We start from the raw sequence: 22335 nt of genomic DNA, 5'->3' as shown, positions 1-22335 counted from the left end.
TTTTGAAAACCCAAAACAACAACCCGTGTTATAAGCTTTGCAAAGTTGCCAGCTACCTCTGGGAGTGAAGCTACTGACTTTTTTGGGAGAACAGAGTCCTGTCATTGAAACTGTCATTGAAAAAAACCTCTCTCTCAGGCAAATGGCTTACAGAAGGAGCAAAATTCTAGTTCAGGTATTAATGAAACAAGATCCTGAGTGGAGGATGGCAGTAGGGGCTGTTTGCTATTTGGGCATATAACCTGGGGATAAGAGTAAGGAAAAAATGGAGAAGAAAGGAGGGAAGAACTAAAAATTAGAACTGTATAAGTAGTCCGAAGTTGAGCTGTTGTGTGGAGGAGAGGTTGTGGGGTGCTGCTGTGTCTATAGATTTTTCAGGAAGACTGGGAGGCATTGGTCTGTCTCAGGTAACGTTTATTTAATGAAAATCAAGATTTACTTGCACAAAACAATGCATTAAATAGTGGCAAAATGAGAAGCTTTGAAAGCTTTGGATTCCAGCAATACCAGGCAATACCAGTCTAACCTTGCTGTTCTCATGTGCTTGGACTTCAATTACATCTTTGTGCCTTGCTGCAGAAGAACAGCCTCATGAATTTCACAGGGAGGGGCTGTGCTGGGACTGAATTTGGGTGGTACAGTGAAGGAGGCACAGATGCCAGATGTTGATGGATTTGTACGTGAATGAGGAGGGGCATTAATTGCAGGATGAGAAAGTGGTATCTCTGTTATAAGGCTCTTCAGTTTGAAAGACTGTGCTGTACTTGGAACGAATCTGTATATTACCTGCTTGCAAGCTGTGGTTTTAGCCAAGCAAATTAAACCAGAGTCTTTAAAAGTAGTCACCAGTTCAGTCTTCCTCATTTCTGAATGCTGGATTTGGAATTCTTGTAGTTTGTGAAGTGTGAGTTCTCAGAGCTGTATCTATGCAGGGAGAAGATTAGAAAGGCTAAAGTCCAGCTTGAGCTTAGTGTGGCCACTGCTGTAAGAGACAACAAAAAATGTTTCTATAAATACATTAATAGCAAAAGGAGAGCTGAGGAGGTTCTCCATCCTTTACTGGATGTGGGGGGAAATGTAGTGACCAAGGATGAAGAAAAGGCTTAGGTACTGAATGCCGCCTTTGCCTGAGTCTTCAGTGGTAAGACCATCTCACTGAGTGCTCAGCCTCTTGGACCGGAAGGCAGAGGCAAGGAGCAGAATCAAGGCCCCATAATCCACAAGGGAACAGTAAATGAACTACTGCACCGATTCGATGTGCAAAAGTCAGTGGGGCCAGATGGGATCTACCCAAGGGTCATCTCACTGAGTGCTCAGCCTCTTGGACCGGAAGGCAGAGGCAAGGAGCAGAATCAAGGCCCCATAATCCACAAGGGAACAGTAAATGAACTACTGCACCGATTCGATGTGCAAAAGTCAGTGGGGCCAGATGGGATCTACCCAAGGGTGCACTGAAGTGCAGGGGAGGTACTGATCAACTGGAGGTTAGCCAGTGTGACACCCATCTGCAAGAAGGGCCAGCGGGAGGATCCAGAGAACTACAGGCCTGTCAGTCTGACCTCTGTGCCAGGGAAGGTCATGGAGCAGATCATCTTGGGTGCCATCACACAGCATGTACAAGACAACCAGGTGATCAGGCCCAGTCAGCATGGATTTATGAAGGGCAGGTCCTCTTTGACCAACTTGATCTCCTTCTATGATAAGGTGACCTGCTTAGTGGATGAGGGAGGAGCTGTGGATGTTGTCTAACCTGGACTTCAGTAAGGCCTTTGATGCTGTTTCACACAGTATTCTCCAGGAGAAGTGGGCTGCCTGTGGCTTGGATGAGCGTGCTCTCTGCTGGATAAAAAACTGGCTGGATGGCCGGGCCCAGAGAGTGGTGGTGAATGGAGTTAAATCCAGTTGGCAGCTGGTCACCAGTGCTGTCCCCCAGGTCTCAGTGTTGGGGCCTGTTCTCTTTAACATCTTTATCAGTGATCTGGATGAGGGGATCGAGTAACTTTGCAGTTGACACCAAGTTGGGTGGGTGTGTCAATCTGCTTGAAAGTGGGGAAGCTCTAGACAGGGATCTCGACAGGCTGGGTTGATGGGCCAAGGTCAACAGTATGAAATTCAGTAAGACCGAGTGCCAGGTGCTGCACTGGGCCACAACAACCCCCTGTAGTGTTACAGGCTTGGGGGAGGAGTGGCTGGAAAACTGCCTAGGGAAAAGGACTGGGGTGCTGGTTGACAGCCAGCTGAATATGACCCAGCAGTGTGCCCAGGTGGACAAGAAGGCCAACAGCGTCCTGACTTGTATCAGAAACAGTGTGGCCAACAGGAGCAGGGAGGTGATTGTTCCCTTGTACTTGGTGCTGGTGAGGCCACACCTTGAATACTGTGTCCAGTTTTGGGCACCTCTCTACAAGAAGGACATTGAGATGCTGGAGCGTGTCCAGAGGAGAGCTACAAAGCTGGTGAAGGGTCTGGAGAGCAAGCCTTACGAGGAGCAGCTGAGGGAACTGGTGTTGTTTAGCCTGGAGAAGAGGAGGCTCAGGGGAGACCTTAATGCTCTCTACAACTACCTGAAAGGAGGTTGTAGGGAGTTGGTCTCTTCTCCCATGTGACAAGTGACAGGACGAGAGAAAATGGCTTTAAGTTGCACCAGGGAAGATCTAGGTTGGATATCAGAAAATGCTTCTTTACAGAGAGGGTTGTGAGGCATTGGAGCAGGCTGTTCAGGGGAGGTGGTGGAGTCACCATCCCTGGAAGTGTTGAAGAGACGTGTAGATATGGTGCTGAGGGACATGGTTTAGTGTGTACAGGTGGACTCGATCTTAAAGGTCGCTTCCAACCTGATGATTCTGTGATTTTATGAAGTGTTGCACCAGCTACTACTCTTGAGAAATCAGGTCTGGGTGACTCGGTGCAAGACCAAGATTTTTCTTTTAGACGATGAGGAACAGAGGTTAAGTGTATTTGTCCTCTCAATAAAGATACAGAAAATTAATCTATTGTGTTTCAGCTGGAAATTAAATCTCTCCTTTGAGACAGACATATAATGTTGCATTTTGTTATAAGAGATAAGCATTAGGCCTAATAAGCATTAGGCAGCAAATAAAGAACATCTGTTACCCCAGCAAGGTTTGAAGAATGCTTGCCATGTTGCAAGACCTCTTTTTGAACAAGGAGAAAATAGTTTGTCAAATAAATAATATTTCTGAACAACGGTATCCTCACTGTGGTAAACTTGCATGTGAAATTTTTGCAAGTGGCTTTAATTGACCTATTGTAATATATTTGCACGTGGGGTTGAATAATGTAGTGTAGACTACTTTTATCCTAGCATTTCTCACCCTGGAGCTTGACTTTGCAGCTGGTGGTGTCCTGTATTGCAGTTTTGCTGGTGTGTTAGTAGGAACCACTTTACTGCTTTTTTTTACTGCTGTTTTCCTGCTGTGCAGGCTGTCATACAAAGACCGTCTTCTTTGACTTTTTATTCTCTCTTCAAACTGGACCTCAAAAATACAGAAGCCAGTATTAATCTTTCTACTACGCAGTGGCTCTTACCTGATTCTTTCCCACTATTCTCTGCTCTTAGTTCAAGTGTATCGTATGTTACCTAGAGAAAGTTTGTTTGGTTTTTTTTTTTAATTTGTTCACAGTGTCTTTTGCAGCCCCCTCCAGGGTATCTGTGTTGCTTTCAGGTATGTATTTTGGATCGTATGGTGCTGTTACAACATCTCTATATTATTTTGCTATAGACCTAAGCAACCCATATTGCACATTCTGAAGATGTAACTGATTCAGCCTATTTGCAGACTTTTGTGGAGTAAGTTTTCAGTCTTAGAAGCATACTTTCTTAGTTTGTGAATTCTTGAGGTATTTTCCTACCAAACCTGAAGTTTGCTTTGTGATCTCTTCTGTTATAGTCTTTCACTTGGAAAAGGGATCTGAAGCTGATGGTTTGGATACAGACTCTGAACAGCAAAGAAAATTGCTTCAGTGGCTACAGTTGGGGTCTGGACACTTAGGTTGCCTTTTATTTTTTATCTTGAGACAATGCTTTACTGAACTTACTAATAAACTTGTCCCCCAAAGATGTGAACGTCTTGCCAGGATGGTCTCATACAGTTGTCGTCTGTGGAATTCTAAATATTCAAATCATCTCTCCCTGTGAGATTGTAGCTTCATAAGCAATTAGCATTCTTAAATTTGTTAAGTAAGGAGGTGAACAATAAATAAACAAGAGCCATAAAGATGGTTTTTTTATGGTATACAAAATTATGCAACAAAAGTTTGTATTTTAGTCACTTGAGAAACATAATTTTGGAAGCATTTTCTCTTTTTGTATTATTCTGCAACGAGTTGTATAACCCATCACAGTTGTATTTTTGTGATGTACGTACAGTGCTGCATCCTGGTGTCTAAATACATGTCTGCTGTGCTTGCACTGACTTTAGTTGTGGAAATACTTGATGGCAAACTACTGAGAAATAGAAAAGTAAAATAATTAAATCTTAATTAACTGAATGCCCAAATTTTTGTTCTTTCTAAGAAGTCCTGATTAAAAAAATTAAACCATCTTTCAATTAAGTCCTACATGTGAACTGTTCTGGGGGGGCTTCTTGCTTTAAAGTCATTCTTTCTGTTTGTCCTACGCTTTTTTTAATGAGTCTATTCTGGTGGCAGGTGAAATGTGAGGAGCAGGACAAATTAGTGGGATCCCAGAATGTGTTCTTTTAATAACTTTTTTGTGTGTTTTCTTTAAAATACTATGCAGACTATTATTGCTTTCACTGAAATCAACACACTTTATGGAAATAAACATCTGATTTATCTGTTCTCTTTTTAATAGATTTAGTTACTATATTGTATTGGTACTTAAATACTGACACAACACATTTATGGGTTTTTTTTAACCAAAAATTTTTACTGCTTGGAGCTCAGCGAATGTGAGTGTGCAGTCGAACTTAATCTCTAAGATTGGCAGCCCGTAAGTTTTTGTTATACTTTCCTCTGGGTCAGCTGGAAAATGTAAGAATCACGCTGACACTGGAAAACTATCATTACAGCAATAACAGGTTTTGAAGGATAGTAAAGACGTTCCAATGTTACTCCACTTTACCTGCATTTCTTTCATCTAATTCTGAAGCTGTGCAAGTATTAAAAGACCATGCAATGACAGTTGCACAGCTCAGCTGTTGAAAGGATATCACTGCAAAAATATCAGCCACATGAAGCTCCCTTTGGATTGCAGATGTACCCACGTGCCAGAGGCATTTCACGGAGACCCCTTTTAGACTGGCTATATCTTCAGGCTGCTTCCTCTTCATTTGACAATGATGTTGGTCGCTGTTTTCTTTTCCAAGCTGTGTTAACTTCCCTCTGGCAGCAGTAACAGTCAGTTGCTGCGAAGAAAGTAGCTCTTTGAGAGAGAACATGAAGCTGACCCGTAAAAGGTAGAAGCATTCAGTAGCTCGAGGAGTCTTGAGAACCTCGTGTTGCTCTCTGAAGCTCAAGGAGGTGGAGGCTGAGGTGTGGCAGAAACTGTGAAGTTCTGAGAGGAAGTGGACTGGTTGTATTCGTAAGGCAGCGCTGTTACAGAGGGTGGCTTTAACTTGAATGTGGTTTTCCTCTCTTTGTGACCAGTCTATCACCATGTGTGGGGTGAGGGGTTTTTGTTTAGTGGGTTTTTTTAACAATAAAAAAAACCCCAAAACTGTTGTTGAATCATCATAGTGGCTGATCAAAAGATATTCCAGTCATGTGTCTCTCAAATTTTTTTCTGCTATTCTAGAGAACCTCTACTATGCATTTAGCTTATATGTAGGAAGACGTTTTCTCTCAATAAGCTCTTGCTCATTAATTTTGCAGCAGAAATTTTCTAAGTATCCAGGTTTTCAATAGGAAGTTACCCTAGATTTCTATTACAGATTACTTCAGTTTGTATCTCAAGGTATCTTCTTCTACTTCACAGACTTTTTCTGTATCTCCTCCTGAATGTACACTTATTTTTTTTAAGTTTTCTTCTACATCTGTTCATTCCCCAGTGTAGTCTGAGAATTTCTGCTTGCCACTTTAAGTACTTCCATGATCATCATCTCTAGATAAAAAGTGGATCACTTAAAAAGGAAAAAAATTCTGAAGCTAATACTAGCCCTTAGGAAAATAATTAAATAGAATCTAATTACAGTAGGACTGCCTGTTATTCTCAGTGATTTATACTTGGGATCTTCCTAATTTCTACAGAGATCATTCCTAAAATTATTTCAGTACACTACTTGTTAGGACAAGGTTTGTTAGCTTTTTTAAAATGCAGTCGAAAGATCTTATATCTCCTACTCCTAAGTAAATACTGAACATCAAGTGTCTGTACTGTATATGTGAATGGAAATACTTTTGCTTTATTTGCTTATATTATGATACTGTTCAACTGCTAGCACATCTTGTACAATAACAAAGGAAAATGCCATCTTTGATAGTCTAAAAATACAGAACAGTGGAAGACAATTCAGTACTTAAGTCCGTACTCTGGGTGAAGATGAAAATGTCTTGTCAGTTCTGTTGTATTTCTTTTCTGAATCTGTTTCCAACTTGTGACAAGCATAAATAGTGTAGCTGCTGCATTCATTAGTCTTCTGAGTACAGTTAGAAACAGGAAAAGTTCTGGTGCAGAGTAGCTTGGGAAAGGAGTTGCAGCAAAAGTTCTTACAAGAAGAACGTAGAGGCGATGTGCTGACAAACAGCTCTTTATGGGTGAAGGAGGAGGTGTGTGGCTGTTCCGCGCAGCCTTTTCTGCCCAGTCATTCATTGCCTATCTCTTCAAGAGATGGCCGAGGTGTTACAGCTTTTACTTGGAACATAAGGATATCAACACCAATGAAGTGGCAACTGAATTGCAGAAGCATATGTCCAGGTATCTGTGGCTAATAGCACATTTAAAAGTGCAATTGCCAAATATAGACTGATCCAATTAAGGCTTTTAGGATTGTTCTGTAATCAGTGCATGTATCGAGTTAGCAAAAGTGTCTGTTGGAACATAAATTTGCTAAAAGTAAACGTCACTGGGTTCTTCAGTAACTGCTGAACTGGGTTTATTAAATAAAGCATCTTCCTAATTGTCAATCTTGTGAATCCAACTTTGTAAAATTAAATGTAAGATTCAAGGAGGAGGGAGAAAAAATATGTAATACTTCTCTCCCCACCCCCCCTTTTTTTTTTTCAGAGCAAAAATCCTATTTTCTTATTTGCCTAGATGTGTAAACAAGTACAAGGCTGTACCAGCAAAGGTGCTGATGAAAGGGAAGATCTTGTTTAATATTTTGGTTTAGAGCACCAATATGGAGTAATAAATTGGTTTGTTTGGAAGGTGAAATTTCAGGGGAGTGTCAGTTACATTATCAGTTCTTAAGCTGAAGAAAAGATGATGGGTGTTTGTGTTGTATTTGATACCTGACAAACCCCCAAATCCTTTTCCTGCGAGTTCTATTGCATTAAAAGAATTGAAATACAAGAATTCTACGTTAAACAGTTGAAATCCCTGAGCAGTTTTAATAAACATGTTAACCAGGCTCCTGAAATCTGAAAGATCCAGTGTAGTGGGGTGGGGTTTTTTTGTTTGCTTTTTCTGTTTTCACAAATAGCGTGTTGGGTTATGCTGCACTGTGCTTTGAAAGAGCAAACTGCTGCATGACTGGCATTTGAAGGGATTGGAAATGTGAGAATTGCCCTGGTTAACACGTCAGCAGGTTGGGCTTCACAGAGATAATATTGCACTGACCGTGTTGTAAGGTGAACTATATACATACATGTGCTCAAACTGTCTTTAAGCAAACCACGAAGCAAATAATCTTTAAACAAAAGATACTCAGTAAAGATGTAATATATTTTCTAACACTTACTTGCTATGATCTGGAGTAGAGCTTTCCCCAGAGGATGAAGGCTGTAAACATTCTCACTGTAGCTTTGTAGGAGTGTGATAGGTTTGAGGGAGCTTTATGTCTCATGGAGTGCATCTGAAGGGGGAGGGAAGAATGATGACATTTTCCCCAAATCATGTGCTAAGGAGTAAAGAACAGCCTAGAGGGGAATTATGTCTTCAGATACAAGGCTGTTTGGAGAAGCTGTTTTATGAAATTTAAATCATTCTTGGCAGCATTTCCTCTTGGAGAGATTTAAGGAGGAAATAGCTCTATCTTAATTTAAAATACTATTTTATGTAATGTATCTAGACCTATAGATCTTCTGATTTCCACATTAATATTGCATATGTGTTTTTTAGTAGTATGCTTACTCTGATTATTACTTTAAAACTTTGTCCTTCAAACTAAAATACTTTGTATTCTAAGAGTTGTTGTGGGGGGAAAGACAAACTTAGTGGTTCTTTAAGTCCATCAGAGATTTAGATCTTCTGTTGAAAGTCAACTTTGGGGTTTTTTCCTTTGTCAGAACTTCAAGATTTTTGTACATTTGAAAAGATAACTTATTTTAATGTCTATATATTACACTAATTTAACTCTGGGATATACTAGACCTAGGCTTTCTTGCTTCTTTGGATGGAATATTACTTACGGGGTGGGCTGCAGATATAGCCTTGTTGATTTTGTTCTTTTGAGAGGACCATATTACTCTTAGATAATGCTTCAAATTTCCTTTGGCTTTTCTTTGAGTAATGCTGATTTTCTTTCTTACAAGAAACAACCATCACTTTCAGATATTCTTTCCCTTAAGTGTTAGCAAGTTTGATTAACTTACTACTGGGAAAACCTTTTGTACAGTATCTTTTGGTAGTTATTCCTGCTCTCTTCTGATGTAATTTTTTTAGTCTGTGTGTACCAGGAACATCAGCGAACAGCTTTGCTGAACCTATAAACACAGCTTGGAACTCTAAGCATGTTTTCACTAGAGTTTGGGTAACTGTCACTTTCTTGGAGTGGAAACGTGCTGTTCCCCCCTGCTAGTGGGCATGGTGCTTCTCCTGTCTCAGGCTTGATCACCCGGATGGATCTGACCTGACCTCAGATCTTGCCAATGCATTTTCCGGAGGATAATCAAGATGGTGATTAGTGACTTAGTAACTCCTTTAATTCCTTTGAAACACTTCAGAGACATTTGTATCCTAAAATTAGAAGTAGAAATCAGTTAGACTTTGAAAGCCTTCATTCCTTGGTTGTTGCTATAGATGTGAAGTCAGGTGGAGCTTGGAGTATCATTTTGGTTCTTTTTTTTTTTTTTGTCTCATCTGCAAGATGTGACTAACAGTAACCTGAAAGATAATCAAGAATTACAGATACGTTGGAAATATATTGATTACATCCTCACTTACTGATCATCCAATTTATTGTCTTCTGGGAGGGATTACCAAAAATCCTAAAACATTTCTGGTAACTCTCAGAATCCTCAAATTCTTTTTTGCTCAAGTTCTGTGCGAGATTTGATGCAGTACATTACGTTATGGTATGTGAGACGGTAGAGTGCGCTAAGTCCTTGTGATGGTTGATAAAAACAGGTATTTATGGCAAGATTGTCTCTTAACCTTCTATTAGATTGTGGGGGTTTTCTTCAAATGGATTTTTACTTTATTCCCGTTCTTTCAAACTTAACTTTTCAAAATCTTTTGAACTTGAAAAATAGGATGACACTCAATGTTTCTGAAATTTGGATAAGGAAAGAGGAAAATCCCGGAAGTGGTAGCCAGCAAGTAGACTTCAGGCTCTGTCTGGCACTTGGAAGACCTAGGGTCAAGTGGGAGTTACGATCCATTATCAGCTTCCATGTTACGTTCTTAAGTCTGGAAGGGATGGATTGACTAGAAACTGATTAATTTGAAGAATTTACATCCAATCTTTGGTTTGCTTAGTATACAAACCGTGATTTTGTACAGTCAGCTTGTTCAGCTGGACTGGGAGAGAATTCTTTGCTGGTGCAGGTCTGGGAGACTTGGATAAAAATACCCTGTGTCTCGGGGTGAGAGCATGACCAGCAACCTGTTGGACATTTTGTGTCTTACTGGCCTTCCATCCTTTCCTATTCTTTGCATAGAAAAAATTATAGTTGGTTCTGACATAATACTGTGTTTAGCCTGAGAAGTTGATAAGCTCTGATGATGTAGCATTGATGTTACCATGTGATATCATATATTGCTCTGTGAACTCTTTCTGACAGTATTCCCAAACTATTTTTCCAAAAATGTAACATTTTGTCTAAGCTATCACTTCTCTGTACAATCTCAGCAGTTTTCAAATAAAGGTGGCTAAATTTCCACTCAGGGTTGTAACCTGTGTGTGTGTATATACGCACATGTATACATCTGTGTGTGTGCGTATATACCAGTAAGAAATTAAATCATTAAGCTTACTCATTAAGATTTCTTGTTTGTTGTCATTCACTAGAAGTTAGAATGTAGTTCAGTTGCTTCCTTCAGGAAAGAAATGCCTAAATCTTTCTTTCCTTTTCAAAAACATGAAAATCCAAACCCAGGCATGTGTCCCTTGCAGATGTTTGTGTGACTTTTTTTCTGCGGGTGGGGACAGCTGTCTCTTGGGTATGCTTTTAGAAGCAGAGGCATGGTTGTTACACTTAGACTCATGAAGGGAGGTCCAGAAGGTCCTGAAGTGAGCTAGGTGACCTAGGTGACTGGGAATTCCCAACTGCCAGAAGAAGCAGCATTATTCTATATACCTACACGTCAGACTCGCTGACCACAAGGAAACTGGAGGCATAGGGAATTAATTGTAGCTTCTTTCTCTGTTTTAACAGAGAATTTCAACTATGAGATTTTTGTTGCTGAGTGACGACAAGGAGTCCGTCTTTTGTACCCAACAGTCTTCTCTGTGCCTTTGGAAGTGCAAAAAATTACAGAGGATTATTTAGTGTAAGAAGATGAGACACTTTGATGGAACAGTATAATGGGTGCAGTGTTAAAAGAATTTCCTCAAAGGGTGGACTTCAGCTGGAGAAAAGACTCATTTCCATTTTTGGCATCATGCTGTATTAATGAGCCTAGAATAAGTATCTCCCAGTAGTCCTACCTCTATACTTGAAAATATTTGAGTCTTTCTATGAATATTTATAAATTTCAGTCATTCTTATTTCTTATTACAGGAGCTAGAGTTAATGCCAAAGACAGCAAATGGTTGACTCCGTTACACAGAGCTGTGGCATCATGTAGTGAGGTATGCTTTTTTTTTGACTGCTTTCTGTTAAAATAAAGATTACCTTGTTTGGTTTTTTTTTAAAGTGAAACTACTCCAAAAGTTTGGAATTGCCAAATGTTTTTCAAGAGTTTAATGTGTTGAGGGAGTGTGTGTGTGTGTATGTTTAATCACATGCTGCAGTAGGAAGAGGGAAAACTATAAACTTTGAGTTCTCAGCTTTGTTCTCTGCTGTTTCCCTAGCAGGGGGTTCTGCGTACAGTGTTCTCAGTTTGCTTCTCTTAATGTAACCGGAATGGGTCAGCGTGAGGGAAGTAGAGATGAGCTAAGATTTAGTACAGCTTTTACAGCATAATCTTTGCATTTCTTAATTTCATATTACATGCTTGTCTGTTTAGACATTGAAGAAATAAATGGTTCTATAAGACCTGCAAACATCTTTTTTAAAAAAAGCAATTAATGAGTAATGATAGTATTGTAAATAACTTTAAAAGTTATGAATGAAATATGTAGAAAGTTTTTTGAAGTCTACCAGTTACACATTTATGAGAATAGTAATGTAATAAACAAATTTGTTACTGTTCCGCTATTGTTTATGCCCTAATAAATATTTTAAATGCCTGTAGAAGATCAAAACAGAGAAATGCTGAGCTTGTTATGTGGAATAATTTATGCAAAACTATCTCCTTTGAGATCCTGAGTCAAATTGATGCTCACTTCATCATGTCTCAAAGAGTAAAGGTTTTTATAAGGATTCTGTGTAAATTTTAGTTTGAGAAGATGGAATTGAATATTTTGGTTTTGACAAGCATTGAACTTCAAGTGTTTGATCCACGAACTGTCTACAAACCTTGTTTCAGTTTTTGCCATTGAATTCCCTAAATAAATTGCAATATTTGTCACTAGCATTAATAGCTGAGTTATGTGGAGATTGTGTTATCCAAAACAGTGTTTGAAAATGCATCTTTGAGGGCGCCTTATTCCCGAATGCTGTTTGTTGTTCTGGAGGTATTTTTAGGCTGCTCCTTTGGGAGCTGACCAAAGCACCAAATACTGCGTTTTTCAGAGCTGAGGGGCAAAAAGAGCTTCTTATATCAGTAACACTTGCAGAGAGGAGTGCTGCAGGCTGCGAGAAATGCAACCGTGGTCGTCTTTTTCTGTTTGTTTTTTTTTTTTTAAATGTGGAATATTTTAAACAAAATACTAACCAAAGGCAAACACCACATGTAAACCAAATGGACTATATACCCAAAAGGCAATGATAGGCACTTGTCAGAATTTTCTGTCTGTAAGCACTGTAAGTCATAGGAGCTCATGTGTGTGGTTGATACATGTAGGCACTGTTTTCCAGCTGACAGACATATATAGGCTTTGGACATGAGATGAAAAAATTTTAGTAAAACATCTGGACTTACTCTTGAAGCAAGGACAGCTGCAGTTAAACAAGAACACTGAAACATGCAAACTAGCTGGGATTATGGATTTAGCTGTCAACTGCATGAGTTCAAGCAACTTTATTGTCAAAACAATCGTGCTTCAGGCCTTTGTATTTGTGTGCCTGATGTACTTGGCAAAGAAAAAGACACCCTAAGCAGATCCACTAATTCTTGAAATTATGCATATCATAAATATCATAAAAATATGAGATACTTTATTTTTATACTAGTACTATGGTGCTTCTACAAAAGGATTGATAGCTCTTCTGAAATTTCCTTGTTCTGATTGTGGTTCTTCTAAATATTTGGTTCATAAAAGACCAAAGTTCAAAATACTGACCAGATTTTTGAAGTACTAAATCTGCTTGTTGCTTCAAGAATAGAAGAGCTATTCCATTTCTCATTTAAATTGTAAGTCTCTAATACAGTATTTTCACTTTTGTGTTTGTTCCTATTTTTATTTTTACTGACATTTTAAAACATAATTCCTTGTCATAAATAGAATCAAGTGTAACTTAGCATTCTGCTTGTAGCTGGGAATAATACTTAGCTATTGCACCACAGTGTAATCGAAATTTCCAGTAACTACTTGTGGTAACATGTTTAAGTTCAAAGTGCGAACGATTTATTTGGCTGCTCACTATTTGAGTTGGAAGTCATTGAAAGCAATTAGTGAACTGTGGGAAGGTCGTGCAGTTGATGTAAAATGCAATATTCATCGTCATGTTGATGTCACCAACATTATTTTTTTAATGCATTCCAGTTGTGTGCACATATTTGAATGGGATTTGTTTATCTTGCTACAAGAATTACAGGCTTATTTGTGAAATTTTCACAGCTTGTACTTCTAACAAAAGGAAATGAATTGTGAGATGGAATTCAGTGCAACGTTTTGAAACGTTTTTCAGGAGTTTTGCAACAGTTTATGTTGAAACTCTTTGTGACCATGTTCTGTTTTATCTATGGTTCTCTAAATGTACATTTAATAAGCTGTTCTTCTCTGCCATTTCAGACTTCAGTAGTTCAAAAATTCTGCTTGGCAAATGATGAAAGTGTATTGTAAGTTTATAGTACGTCACTAATGCTTAGCAATGAAAGGAATCCTAAGAAGGTTTGCTGAGCTTTGGAAATTAGTTGTGGTGAAAAAACAATTTGCTGTCCAGCTTAAGGAACTGGATAAAAGACCTGGAAATGGTTGATTCAGCTGAATAATGTAGGGAGTATGATGCTCATTTGCTTGAGAACATCCCCAAATCTGGATTTATGATAAAGTACAAATCCCAAAGCATAAGATGATGTTTACAAAAGCCTTGTATTTAATGTTGGTGTTTTAAATCTTTACTAAGGGGCTTGTTTGGTTTTTCTAAAATACTTTCAGGATGCTGTTCAGGTGTTGTTAAAGCATTCAGCGGATGTCAATGCTCGTGATAAAAACTGGCAGACACCCCTACATATAGCAGCTGCAAACAAAGCTGTGAAATGTGCCGAAGCTTTGGTGCCTCTCTTAAGCAATGTAAACGTGTCTGATCGAGCAGGCAGAACTGCCTTGCATCATGCAGCCTTCAGTGGACATGCTGAGGTAAGAGTTATTTTTCTTAGCTTGTTTCCCACTTGTTGTTTTGAACCTCACAAATTTGATGTTTAGTTTCTCAATTTAAAATCGTGTTTCCCCTATCCTCTCCAAAACCCACAACTGCTATTTTGTATTTGAATTTGTCTTTTGTATACATCTGTGAACAGAATGGTTGTGGAATGTTACATCGTGTAGTTGGGCGGTTATTACAGGATTTGCTTAAAACAAGGAAATTTGCCTAACTGGAGTCAAACTAGAAATAAATAAATTTAAAATGGAAAAAAGCTATTTTTCTGTTCAGTAAACAGTGAACGTGTAGAATGTGTTGTCACTTAGAGGTGGAGGGAGCACATGTGAGAAGCTCAAACTCTCTAGTTTTCAAGCCCTGAGAAATTCCCATTGTAGTAGTGTATAGGTAATTGGGGCCAAACCGGCAATAAGCTTGCTGTTAGTGGGCAGGGCACGTCTCCAGGATGGCGGATCACCACCTCCCTAAGGTTGTTGTCTACGGTGAACTCACCACCGGCTGCTGCAAGAGAAGAGCCCCAAAGAGGAGATATAAGGACTCCCTGAAACAATACCTCAGCCTTGGCCATATTGACCACCATCAGTGGTCCACCCTGGCCTCCAATCGGGAGTTTAGGAGACACACCATACATAACACTGCTGTCTCCTTTGAGAGCACGCGTAGAATCAGTCTCGAGGAGAAAAGACAACGCAGAAAGAACCGTGCCTGGACTGTACAACCCAAGGAGCCCTTCCGGTGTGCTCTTTGCAACCGGTCTTGCCTATCCTGCATTGGCCTTTTCAGCCATCAGCGTGCTTGCAGTAAGCGTGGGTAAAGCCCTTCCCAAATCTTCGTCCACAAAGCCAAGCCATGGTGATGGTGAAGAGTGATTACGTTGAATGAATCCCTTAGTTTTAGCCTGAAGATTTCAAAGATTCCACAGCTTTGCCATATTTAACTGGGAAATGTGTTCATTAACATTGAGTTTTGTGTTCCTTACAGTCACTTCGTTATTGCTGCCAAGGTCAGCAGCCAGTTTTTTCAAGCTTACAGAATATTTAAAAACCAACACATTTAGATCCTTTGAAAAAGTGTATATGTTTGTTTTCTTCTCTGATTTCTCTGTCTGACTTTAGGCGGAGTTTTCCATTACAAACAGAGGTTTTCTTTTCTTTCTGTTTATCTCAGATGGTCAGCTTACTGTTGTCTAGAGGGGCCAATATTAATGCGTTTGACAAGAAAGACAGACGAGCTATACATTGGGCAGCATATATGGGTAGGTACATATTTCAGTTTATTTTTATTGTGGTAGTAGATAAGAAAATTACCTTTTGTTTTAGTGCTTTTTACATATTTCTAGGAAAAAACCCTAACATTGTAAGCACTGAGGTTATCTGTGTGTCTGCCAGAAAACCATTAATAATAATTTCAAATTGCCTTGTAAATGTGGTTTTGTGGTGAGAAAAATCAATGTGTTGGAAAAAGTAAAGTAATTTTGTTCTTTAGAAAGAAGGAACTATGTTCCTCTATCAGCAAGAGTCGAATCACAGGTGAAAACTTCTGCAGTAATGGTAAATAGAAAGTGACCAATAAATACACCTGGATCAGAGGTTCTTACACCAAACTCGGTGATTCTATTTTAAAAGAATATTTCATCTCTAAAACTCCAAATTCTTGCCTTGCTCTTCTTATTCCAGGAGTGGATGATCAGTGTTCTCATGGTGTTGATCAATGCACTGTTGGTACTGTCACAGTAATGTATTTCATTGCCTTTTATCAGACTTTCATTTTAAAGTGGTACGAATTGTTTTCTTCAGCATAGCTATAATAAATAGTAGAGCTTTGTATTTCAAGCATTATTTAAAATAATGAGCAATGTAAATCATTGGAAGGTGAATTACAGAAAACACAGATTAAATGTTCCAGGCTGACACTGACAAAGACTTCATTTTGTTTCTAAGTAATTCACATGCAGCTGCAGATTGCATTTGTCATTGCAGAATATGTTGTACTTGTTCAGAAGCCAAAAAACATAATGCCTCTTAACTTCCAGAAAATCTCTTAAAAATGAACACATGCAACATGTGTCAAATATAAGCAGTGAATGACAATTGTTTCAGTATCTATTTCAGGAAGAAGCCAGTTGAGATGATTCCATGGTCTTGATTGTTATCCAGTATTTTAGCTTATTGTTTCATATTTTACCCAGCCAAGGGAGAAGAATAAAAACAGTAGCATCAGTATTGTATGAATCTGCATGCCTGGGAGTTTCTTCGAAGATGAACTGGGGAAATAAGACTTCATTATATGTAAACTTTTGTTCCTGTTATGTTCTGATGATCTGTTTCTTAAATTTTAAGTTCTCTAGAAAATATGTATTTATGTGCCTCAGATACCATCTTACAAAACTTAAGGAAAAGGTCAGGAAGAGAACATGGTCCTATTATTTATGGCAGCTGTTTTTTTTCAAGAGGTGATCTAAAGCTATGAACGTTTTTTGTTCCAGTTACAAGAGGAAAATCCTACTTGAAATGACTCTCTTGGTGAAAACTTTTATATATAGGATTTATAGAGGAGCACTTTGTATTTTTGGCAAATATTTAAGTTAATGTACAAGGGGAGTAATTTCTAAACTGCCTCTTCCCTGAGTAAAACAAACTAATTTTACTGTATCTGATATCAAACCAAAAAATAACCCCTCATAAACTAGGAAATTACATGGACTTACTATATTGACATCTCTTAAGTCTAGGATACTCTGCCTTACAGGTCTGATCTTAAACAAAATGCCCCTCAGTATGCCCTTTGGTATTAATGCTCATTATTGTGAGTGACAGAATTACTTGTAAACAGCCATAATGAATGGTGTGCAATGTGTAAGTGTGGGGAGTGGATCTTAGACAGACCATGGGTTGCTAATTAAATATACTTCTCATCTGTGATTCTGTGGTATTGAGTATCTTATATAACTGCTTTAGAGTTGTTACATTTATCCAAGCAACATTTCCCAGTCTTGCCAGGAAGGAGCAAATGGAAGCAGTAACTTAGAAGTGGAAATAACGATTTTAAACTTACATACTGAGCAAAACAGAAGAGCAGTACCGTGTGGGGCAGTGCCTATTTAAATACAGTTGCCAAAAACCTTACCCTGAGTGTTGGAGGTTGATAATGAGTGTATGCAATGTGCCTCTGTCAGAGGACTGAGAATTCTCATCTTTGTAAATGTGTGGGTTTGCATTTGTAAAATTGAGCTTGGATCTCAATGGTTGTAAAAGTGATCTTCCAAACACCCAGATTCACAAAAGTAAAATTATTAACTGTTGTCTTTGCACAGCTCTGCATTTCAGGCCAGTTTCACATTAGTCTTAGTCCTGAAATTATCTGATAGCAATGTGAAATAAGGCTGTGAAATCAATGTGAAATGCTAAAAAGAATGGGACCCTCTTGAGCTGTCTTCAGAGGAAATTACTTGAATGTTCCAGTGAAATAAGTGATCATCACAGAGTTAATATTTGTAATTTATAATTTGAAGTTTTATTGAAGAAGTGTTGTTATCAGTACTTGAAACCGAAAAGTTATAGAACAATCTTTGTTCTTCGTGATATTTTGCCTAAGTATTTTGTCATCTACTTACATATGCAAAGCAATGACTGACAGGCTGTCCAACCATCTTATTCAAGGTGATTATTTACAAAATTTTATTGAATGGAACTTGTGCTTTTCATTCAGAGAAGAGATCTGAGGAGCATCAGTGAAAGGACAGAGATACTTTTCTGGCTTGTACTTAACTAGATGAGAGGAAAGACTTCTATTTTTCAGATAATTTTCAGATATTTATACCGATTCGAGTCGGTTCTATTTCATAGGCTGTTAACAGGAAACTCTGTTAATGAGCAGTGTTTGGGTGGCAAAAGTTTAATTTATCTGATGTTGATCAGCATAAATATCCTTGCAGACAACAGATAGAAAAAGCTTTTGAAATTCTTAAAACAAGGAAAAAAACCTGTGACACCCTCTCTCTTAATTTAGAGACATTTTACACTGCTCCAATTGTTTGAAGAAAGCCTTAAAGCTTTTCTGCTGTGTAAAACTGGCCATAGAGTTAAAAAGAGGCTATGCTTTTCGTCACTCCGCTATAAATAACTTTCTAGGTTTATATCCATTGTTTCCCTTCCTTCCTGCTTTTCACCCGGCTCCATTGCTGTCCAGCTGCAATGCTGCGACCGAAATGGACTTTCATTCTCGTGTGCTAGCGTCGCCCTCCTTAGTGTATCGAGACATCTCCTCAGCCTTCCCACTTCAAGTACCTTGCTCTTCTGTTTGAATGTCTTCCACTGATGGCTGCTTGCGTTTTCAATGCAGGTCAGGGATTTTTTGTTGTTTTTTTTTTTTTTTTTTTTTTTTTTTTTCGCTGTAAAGCTTTTCTGCCAGTATTCTGTTCAGTGTCTCCCTTTCACTGCTTTCAGTGTTTTCTCTCTCAATAGGTCTTGTTTTCACTCTTGTCCCTGTAGTATTTGGGTCAGAATATGAATATCACATTTACATTTTTCTTTCTCTTCTTTCCTACAATACTGAAGTAATTCAGAAGTGAAACACTGCAGCGCTTCACATTGCAGTGATAAACTCTATATTTCTGATTGCTGTAGCTAGGTGAAATGTCGTTCGGTGTGTTGTTGGGCATGCAGCATAAAATAGGTATTGTGGTAACTGTTTATCAAAATAGCTTTGTCTGTATTCATCTGGGTACACAGTTTCTCTTCAAACTTTTGCAAATTCTCTTAGTCATTGAAAAAGCAAAGGCCCTCACTTCTTAGGAAGTGCTTGAGCTGAAGGTTGGATTCGATACTTTTTACTTACATGCCTGAGCCCTTCACCACTTTTTTAACTAATGTAAGGGTGTAACTTGAAAGGTAAAACAAAGAATCCCACATCTGTCTGTGTGGCATAGTTGCAGAGGTGAAGCACTAAATGTATCGTGATCTATTTAACTTCAGTGTGCTCCTTTATTCTATAGACTTTGTCACGGTCATCTGTGTGGTTTCAGTGATTAATTTGTTTGGTGGTTAACAGCTGAGCAAGCGTGACAGATTTTTTTAGTTACCCCACTTTCATAGCTTTTCTCTTAGCATGCAGTGTTACAACTGCATGCGAGCTAGTGGGGGAGTGTGCAGGCATGGGGAAGGGGAAAGCTGGTTCCCCTTTGCAGTAGCAGTGTGATACTGGGGCCCCTGACCCAGTCACAAAGCTGGCAGCAAGTGCAGCTGCCCACTACTTCACTATGGGCTTCCCACATTCCCTTCCCTTTTCTGCCCTCCTACCTGGAACTTACCCAGGTCATCCTTTCCTCATGATCCCTCTCAACTCTTACTCTTCTCCTGGTGACTTAGGAAAGGCTTTCAAAAGGTTACAGTTCCTCAGAGGCCTGAGAAAGTTTTGAAAACAGATCTTTGCTAAATCCTGTGTGATTTGGGGTCAACATTTTAAAGACTTTGCAAGTAAAGAAAGTAAGAACAATTCTTTATTTTCCTTAATTTGGTTCACATGAATGTCTTGTTCGTGTTGTAACAATTGTACAGTTACTAAGATTGTAATATTGTGCTGGTTAATACAAAACACAGCTTCATTCTTTTTGTCTTTATTCTTTTAGGTCATATTGAAGTTGTGAAATTACTTGTGACTCACGGAGCTGAAGTGACATGCAAAGACAAGAAATCATATACACCCTTACATGCTGCAGCATCTAGTGGGATGATCAGTGTAGTCAAATATCTTCTAGATCTTGGAGTTGATGTAAGGAAGCATAAAACAAAGTGACACTTTTTTTGTTGCTGTTTGAAATGCTCTTGTTAGTATTAAGGCACATTGTAGTTTATTTAGGGGCAGGTTACGATGTAGTGAAAATAGGATTTCCAAAGATCTTCGTTCACATGCGCTTTTTTGTTAGGGAATTTCATTCTCCCACATCACCTCAGAGCCGTGCAGATTTTGCACATTTATTTGGAAATAAATTTGGATTTAGTAGGTTTTTTGTTCATTGGTTTTTCTTACTCTTAGTTGATTGGACTGGAACTCAGGAAATAGGAATTCGGTTCCTAGCTTTGCCACACTATCCTTTTTGAACTGCAGGGAATAGAACTCTCTTGCTTCAGTCATTTGTAAAATACAGATGATACTGACAGTCTTACACCACATAAGTTTTGGGAAATACTAAAATTTATGAGAAACTTCAGTACTCTAGTAAGGAATGTCATATTACTGTTGAAATGCAAAATAAATTAAAAGGCTGTACAGTACCTGCGTGTAGACAGTGTGTTAACAAACTGTGAAACTGTGTACGAGATCTACATTGTGCATGACATTTTAGCCTTACAAGGCTGGAGAACGCTGACAAAGCTCTATCTTGAGAGGTAGATCAGAATTTAGTACCATGTTATACACAGGAACAATATCTACTTCTATATGCAGCACACACACACCCCCTACCCCCCAGGAAAAAAAAAAGTGCCTTTGACCTCTGTTTTTAACGGAAACCCACAAATGCTTTTGAAAAATTACAGAGCTCTGTGCTCAGTCTGTAGGCTCTGTGGAAGTTGCCACTGTGCTCATTGTTTCCATATGTGTGTTCTGTCAAGCTGCATACCACATACAGGAAACTGGTGTGGAGACAATTGGGGGAGGTTGGCTCACTTGTAAAGCAACTGTACTCCTCCCCGGTACACGCTTCTTGATCAAAGTACTACATACGGAACTTGCTCTTAAATTCTGGCTTTGAAGAGTTCCAAAACATAAAGAAGAAATTGTGTCTCATGACCTGAGATTTTTCTTTGTCATAGTTAAATGCTGTGCTTAGTACAGGGTTTTGCCTACTAACTATTCTTGGGTTTTTTTTCCTCTGATAGATGAATGAACCAAATGCCTATGGAAATACTCCTCTCCATGTAGCTTGCTACAACGGGCAAGATGTTGTAGTGAATGAACTCATAGACTGCGGTGCTAATGTAAATCAAATGAATGAGAAGGGCTTTACGCCTTTGCACTTTGCTGCTGCGTCAACACATGGAGCATTATGTTTAGAGCTTTTGGTCTGTAACGGAGCAGATGTAAATATGAAGGTAGGTGAAGCCAAAGCCAGCCATTCACTCTTAAAGATGCAGTCCATATTTATCAGAGGTAATTTTTAAGAAATCGTTGTTAGAATAGCATTTGGAAGTTCCCACTGATTAATGGACTACTTCTGTGAGACATACTTTAGAAAAAGTGAGCCAACATGTTGCTTCAAGGAACTTGATCTGAATCTAAAAACCTCAATATAAGTAAATAACCTAAAAGGACAAAGCGGAAAGATTGATGATACCTTCCGGTCAATCTTGATTATATTTGAATGTCAGAATTCCACACAGTTTGTCTTCTCTAGTCTATCCATATAGTCATAAAGTCTTAAACAGATGTCTTTTTAAGTACTGCAGCGAAACTTTGTGAGTAGAGTCAGTATATGTTTTACATCTCTACTTGGTCACAAGTCTTTGGCTGCAGAATTTTCCTTAGAATCCAGTCTTCGTGTAGGTAGAATTTCTAACACTCAAGCATAAAAGCAAACTATAACCTACATGTTAATTTATTATCGTCTCAAGTGTGTAGGGTGAAGTCTTAAGATACGAGAGACAGATATGAGACCTCCTGGTTTGTATTAAGTTGATTTTTACTCTAGTTAGTGAAAACTTAACTGTATTCAGAAACAGAGACAGTATCTGATGTCTTGAACAGGTTTCAGGCTGGGAAAAGTGGAAAATAGGTGCGTGGAATGAAGAGTCCCAAGTATTCCTCTTATAAAATACCTAATTGCCTGTACTGTTGCCCAGGTGTGGCAGGAAAAGAATTAGCTACATTTTTATTTCTTGGGGCAGGGGAGAGGGGGGAGGGGAGTGGGAGTAGGGATTTAAAAGATCTGTTTATGCCTGAATTTCAGCACAATCTGGGCAAGAGGTGAATATTAAAATAGCTAACATTTCTGTTTAAAAATTGTGGGGTTTGTGGCTTGCTTTGTGTAAGATACTCAGACTGATTTTCAGCTAACTAATTCTAAAATACAATTTTATATCCATTGTTAGTACAAAATCTGTAATTCACTTGAAAAATTTGAAGTAATTTAAAAATAAGGTTTTTGATGTGGAAAATCTTAGATGT

General features: G+C 38.7%; 1 protein-coding gene across 2 annotated transcripts in view; it reads left to right on the top strand.

Moving 5' to 3' along the window:
- Positions 1 to 22335, top strand: part of ANKRD28 (ankyrin repeat domain 28) — a 76474-nt gene that overhangs the window by 22275 nt on the left and 31864 nt on the right. For both annotated transcript variants that reach the window (XM_010135820.1, XM_010135819.1), the window contains exons 4-8: positions 11086 to 11156; positions 13950 to 14150; positions 15340 to 15427; positions 19799 to 19941; positions 21051 to 21263. In XM_010135820.1, coding sequence (XP_010134122.1) covers positions 11086 to 11156; positions 13950 to 14150; positions 15340 to 15427; positions 19799 to 19941; positions 21051 to 21263 — 716 coding nt within the window. The remainder of the gene's footprint in view (positions 1 to 11085; positions 11157 to 13949; positions 14151 to 15339; positions 15428 to 19798; positions 19942 to 21050; positions 21264 to 22335) is intronic.

Source organism: Buceros rhinoceros, unplaced genomic scaffold, assembly GCF_000710305.1.
Source record: "Buceros rhinoceros silvestris isolate BGI_N320 unplaced genomic scaffold, ASM71030v1 scaffold255, whole genome shotgun sequence".
NCBI lineage: Eukaryota > Metazoa > Chordata > Aves > Bucerotiformes > Bucerotidae > Buceros > Buceros rhinoceros.
The sequence above is the reverse complement of the archived record's forward strand: the minus strand, read 5'-3'. Positions and strand labels throughout refer to the sequence as shown.